We start from the raw sequence: 6,007 nt of genomic DNA on the forward strand, positions 1-6,007 counted from the left end.
CGAATAAGGTCTTTAAATATGTGCTTGGTAAACAATAAAATAAACAATAAATTTCATAAGATTTGATAATAATATCAAACAAGCCTCTTTTTGTACTTGATGAATCCTTAAGTTTATGGAGGAACTATGGAAGGTTCCATTGCCAATTCTTGAAGTTGACATAAAGCTTAAAAACAGATCTCGAATGATCATGCCATCATCATCATCATCAATTTCAAGGTGAGATTTTTAGCACATTGGTACTAAGATATATGTTACAAAAGTTCTAATTTCTTCAAAGAAGTTGCTATAGTACACAAAGTTATAACTTATAATCTTAATAGTACTCTATTAAGCAAGTACTTTTTGATATCTCCAAAATCCAATGTTGAAAAGCATGGATTCAACATGAATTCCTCAATTGAATGTACTCTTGATATCTCCAAACCAATGTGCTAGATATTCAGATTCCTTTGGTTTGGTTATCTTGAGAAATCGACCAAACCTGTTTTAAAATTTGTTTCTCCCTTGTGCAAGCAAATCCAGTTATGGGTTTTTTTCTTTTTCTTGCATCAATGCAACTTGCAGGAGTTTGGCAAAAAGCCATTAACAAAGAGATAGAGCTTGCTGCTATGTTCATTTACGTATCTACATGCAAAGTCAACCCTGCCTTGTTCAATTTATTTTTTTATTTCTCCTTCTTATATATTTCTCTTATATACTCAATCTAACCATTGACAATAATCTTTTGTTGAATCTAAGGTTCTTTCTTTTTTGTCTTTTGCTTAATTTTATGAAGAAGAAAAGGCTCCCTCCTTGTAATTAACCTCTCTCTAGTTCATTTTCTTTAGGACCAAGGTAATGCATGGCTTCCATGCTGTCTTTATTTATTCATGTGTATATGTTTCTTGTCCTTTTAATAATTTAACTTGTATTAAACTTCAGTGGACAGGTAGCCTTGATCTAGGGAATATCTTAATTTCAGTGTTAAAAAGCTTTGATACGGAAAGAGAGGGAAAGAGGAGAATTAAAAAGGCAAATGGGATTGTGAAGGCAGTGCCAAAAACGCAAGGTAGCCCTTTTCTACGCCATTAAAACCGGCTTTTTAAGGTGGTATCTTAGGGGTGGTAACGCACTGTTAATGAAATGTATGAGGGAAGAGAAGTAGTGAAGGTAACGCGTAAATTCAACAATATATTGTTAATTAATTCACTTTATTAATATAAACGTTTTGCCCCATGTGACCTTTGCTGCATTTCTCATCGGTGCTTCACCTTCACCATTTAGTACCTTTCCATTTATATATATACAATGGCACACAGGATCCATTACCCTTCGCCACCACCTTCTTCAACACCCCACTTTGTCTCTCCCATTTCTCACTTTCGAACTTGAATTCTTCCAAGTATTTGTGTTGACACAACGCCAGCCACTGATTATTGATATATATTCTGTGAAATTTTGGTTAGTGTCAAGACTAATGCTGTGCTAACATTGACGTTAATGTTTGAACTTTGTTTTGACTGATAAATATTTCGTTTTTTTGAATTTTGTAGGTATACATTTTTTGGTATATGAGTTCATGAAATGGGATTTGTCCGGAGTCCGAATATGAGAAGTGGGGATTTCTGGGAAGGAATGCTTAGTGATTATGTTGGAAGAAAGGCTAAGGTCAAGGCTCCTAAAAATGGCTCTACTCGGCTTGTGACAGCTCTCACCTGCCTGCAATTTGCCTTTGCAGTGTATGCAACATTCCTTTTGTATTACATGGGTCCAGCAGTAGATTTAAGGACCAAACCAGACTTTACTTGGGCTACGAGAATTGCAAGAAACATGAAACAGTTCATCATCCCATCACAATCACATGTTGTTGGCCGCTACCAAGAGTCTGCTTCTTTCATCAGAGCTGAAATCCTTCCAATTACCCCATCCCAAGTTTGTGAGCATGAGAAGATTGATTTCATGCAGAAGAAGTCCAATGATGTTCAAATGATCAAGTTGAAGAGAGAGTTGTATGATGAGATACTGGGTTTTCAAAGCAAGACCATTGGTACAGAAACTCTAGCTGAGTTAATGGCAATGAAATCCAAGTGGGATATGCGCGGTCCAAACAGACCAAAAGTGACAGTGCTCTTGAACCATTTCAAGAGGAAAACACTTTGTTCCCAGCTTGATTCTTTGCTTCAACAGACGCTTCCATTCTATCATGTTTGGGTGCTTTCATTTGGGAGTCCAAACGAGCACTCTCTAAAGAGAATTGTAGAGAGCTACAACGATTCAAGGATCAGCTTCATTAGTTCAAGCTATGATTTCAAGTACTATGGCAGGTTTCAAATGGCTTTACAAACAGAAGCTGATCTTGTATATATCCTCGATGATGACATGATTCCTGGAAAGAAAATGCTACAGATTTTGTCTCATGTAGCAGGAACTGAAAAGTACAAGAACTCTGTTTTGGGCAGCATAGGAAGGATCTTGCCTTTTAGACAGAAGGATTTTACATTCCCAAGCTATAGGAAATTCCGATCAAAGGAGGCAGGGCTTTACTTGCCTGACCCTGCCTATGATATTATAGTCGATAAAACTGTGCAGGTGGATTTTCTTTCCAGCTCATGGTTTTTATCTGCTGAGCATGTCAAGGCACTTTTCATTGAGACACCCTTCACATTCTTGACTGGAGAAGATCTCCACCTTAGGTACGTTTACAGTGACCTAAACCCAGACAGATTTTGTTCTTTTTTTGAGAATATTATCATTTTGTTCATGTGCATAGAGACATTGGTCCTACTCATTTTCACACCCAGTGTCACCATGCCATAGTAAACAGTAAGTATAGTGACAGTCCAGAGGCATTTTTTTCTATTAGTACTGATATTTTGCAAACTTGTGCAGCTATCAGCTTCAGAAGTACAGAAATGCAGGCTCATTTGTTCTTCCAGTTGACGCAACTGACAAAGAATCTTGGGGTGATAGTGAACACAGGCTTGCCTATGTGTCAGAAACCACCGTAATCTTCAAGGGCATAGTTGAAGTCAGAGATGATCAGTGGTGGAGGGCACTAACTACTGGTTATATGACTCAGTGGGCTGCAATGTATCCTCAAAAGATTGATGCTCTCTTTTATGCTCACTCCGTTGATGAGGTCAAGGCACTTGCACCACTGCTTGAAAAGTTTAGATCTACTGTTGGCAAGAAGGCTTATATTGTAGTCTCTGGAGGCAATTTCTGCCCTTGTGAAAATGCTGCTGCTGCTTTGAAATGGCCAAAGCTGGTTTGTAAAGAGCGAAGATTTAAGATTTTCGATTTGCAAATTGGAGCACTATCAGGAACATCAAACTCTGAGGTCCCAGTGTTGCAAGCAGTATACTCTAGCATGAAAGGAATAATCAAAATTCACAACCCCAGTGTGGTGATCACAGTGACAGACATCGATCCCAACGTGAAGAAAGCTTTGAAGATGGCATCTGAGGCGAATGCAAATGGTACCACACTGGTACTTTTACCAAGGCCTTCTGTCTCGAAGGTTCTATGGATGGCTGATCTAAGATCAACAGCATTACCAAGTAAGATTGCCAACCTCTTCTCCTTTAGAGCTATATCTGTATATCTGATGAGCAATGAGCAATAATCAAAGTGGTCAATTGTTAACTGCAGATTGGAACCGGATGAGGCTCTCTGTCAACATAATTACACAAAACCGTGCTCCTTCCTTAAAAAGGCTTCTTAAATCTCTCAAAGATGCATACTATATTGGAGATGAGATTCCTATCAGCTTCAATATGGACAGTAAAGTGGACGAGGCAACGATTAAACTTGTAGATTCATTTGAGTGGCCTCATGGCCCAAAAACCCTCAGAAGGAGAATCATTCAAGGGGGGCTCATTCGAGCAGTTAGTGAGAGTTGGTACCCAACATCAGATGATGACTATGGCCTACTACTTGAGGACGATATCGAAGTCTCTCCTTACTACTATCTGTGGATTAAATATGCTCTCTTAGCATACCATTATGACCCTCAAATATCCCTTCCCGAGCTCTCATCGATCGCTCTTTACACTCCTCGGATAGTTGAAGTTGTCAAAGAAAGGCCAAAATGGAACCCAACCGAGTTCTTCAAGCGCATTCACCAAAATACACCTTATCTTCACCAGCTACCTTGTAGTTGGGGTGCAGTTTTCTTTCCCAAGCATTGGAGAGAGTTCTATGTGTACATGAACATGAGATTCACTGAAGATGCCAAAGCAAATCCAGTTCAAATCCCCAAGTCTAGAACAAATGGTTGGCAAGCTTCATGGAAGAAGTTTCTTATTGACATGATGTACCTCAGAGGCTATGTCAGCCTGTATCCCAACTTCCCAAACCAAGCAAGCTTTTCAACTAACCATATGGAACCAGGGGCTCACATCAGTGCAAAGGACAATTATGTTAGGCATGACAAGGCAGATTTTGAAGTCCCATTATTGAAGCAAGATTTTAGAACCCTGTTGCCTAATGGGAAGTTACCTCCAGCCTCAAAGCTGCCATCACTCAACCTTTTCAACCATCCTGTTTCACTGAAGGGGCTCAAGGCAGCAGGAGCCAAGTTGGGTCGAGATGTATTACGTTGCGATAATGCCACAGAGATTGTGACGGTTGATCATGTGACAGGCCTGCCACAGCGATGCTCGAAATTCCTATGATTGAATCCTTTGTTTTTGGTTATTCTTTATTTCTTTCAAAAAAAAAAAGAAAAAAAGAATGAAAATCACAATCTATTGTTTTTGTTAGCTTTTATATACTTTGCTGATATGCAGTCATTGGAACCATGAAAGGGGGAGAAACAGCGAGAAACAAAGGTTTAACATCGTTTCTTCCTTGATTTGACGATGGAGAAAAAGAGTTGATGTTCTTCAATGAAGCCAAAAGTGGCTCTGATGTAAATTGTAGTTGTCCCCAGAAAGGAAAAATAAAAGAAATTAAACCAGGAATATTTTACTCTCTCTGATTTGATTCTATTGCGTAAAAATATAATTGGATCCATAACTATAACATCCAAGGATTTAAATTGCAATCATAATTGTATCGCGTTTATTGTAATTACGAACATAATGAATAAAATAATAATAGTTGCACTCATTATCATCGTGATTTTTTTTTTAATTTTACATAACTTATCATAAAATGAACTAAAAAATTATTACAATCATAAAAACATTTGCTTATGATATTTAAAGTAATTTATTATATTTTAATTCTCTCATTTATATATTAAAATAAAATTTTTAGTTACAACTCAAATGCTATATAAATATATAAAAATCAAAACTTTAGGTAAAAAGAAAATAGTCTTATCAATAACTTACATTTCTTTTATGTGGATAAATTTAAAAAATTGTCATGTGTCTTTTAATTAATGCATCTTATTGATTTAAAATGTTATGATTACTTAAAAAATAATTAATTAGATTAAATTAATTTCACTTATTCTCTTTGAAATACACAATGTTCTTTCCTTACATGAACAAGTTGCAATTAGCTTGGTTAATAAAACAATAAATTAAAAAAACTAAAAGAAAAGTTAATTACTTATGAATATATTTTTATATCTTTTAATTATTAGCACACTAGAATATATATTTTTTTTCTTTTAAGCACTCTAACATACATTGTTATAAAATATATTATTAATTTAGTAAATGATAGTTTTTATATATTCCATAAATTACTCCTTTCACTTTTATTTTTAGTTTTTAGTCAACTTATTATAATAAACATTAAATATCTTGAACACCTTATTAATATTATATCTTATATAAATATATAAAAACTAAAATTTTTGACCAAAAAAAATGTCCAATGTGGATGGCCTATAATATTGACATGTGAATGATCTTAAAAAATGACCATGTGACTTATAATAAATGTATTTTAATAATTAAAAATAAAATTATTAACTATATTTATTTTTAATTATTTACCTTCAATCATTTTGAATTAAATTTTGTATAAAAAATTAATAAAATTTTTGTTAGCCTTGAATTGATCCTTA

General features: G+C 35.3%; 1 protein-coding gene across 1 annotated transcript; it reads left to right on the plus strand.

Annotated features, from left to right (window-relative positions):
• The first annotated feature begins 1,160 nt into the window (after positions 1-1,160).
• LOC111302643 (uncharacterized) lies at positions 1,161-5,062 on the plus strand. Its single transcript, XM_022898458.2, has 3 exons — positions 1,161-2,675; positions 2,872-3,542; positions 3,634-5,062. Exons 1-3 carry the CDS (start codon positions 1,567-1,569, stop codon positions 4,656-4,658), a joined length of 2,805 nt encoding a protein of 934 aa, XP_022754193.1. The 5' UTR covers positions 1,161-1,566; the 3' UTR covers positions 4,659-5,062.
• The last annotated feature ends 945 nt before the right edge of the window (positions 5,063-6,007 follow it).

This window comes from Durio zibethinus, chromosome 13 (assembly GCF_047325235.1).
Source record: "Durio zibethinus cultivar Kanyao isolate XHJ-2024 chromosome 13, ASM4732523v1, whole genome shotgun sequence".
NCBI classification, from domain to species: Eukaryota; Viridiplantae; Streptophyta; class Magnoliopsida; order Malvales; family Malvaceae; genus Durio; species Durio zibethinus.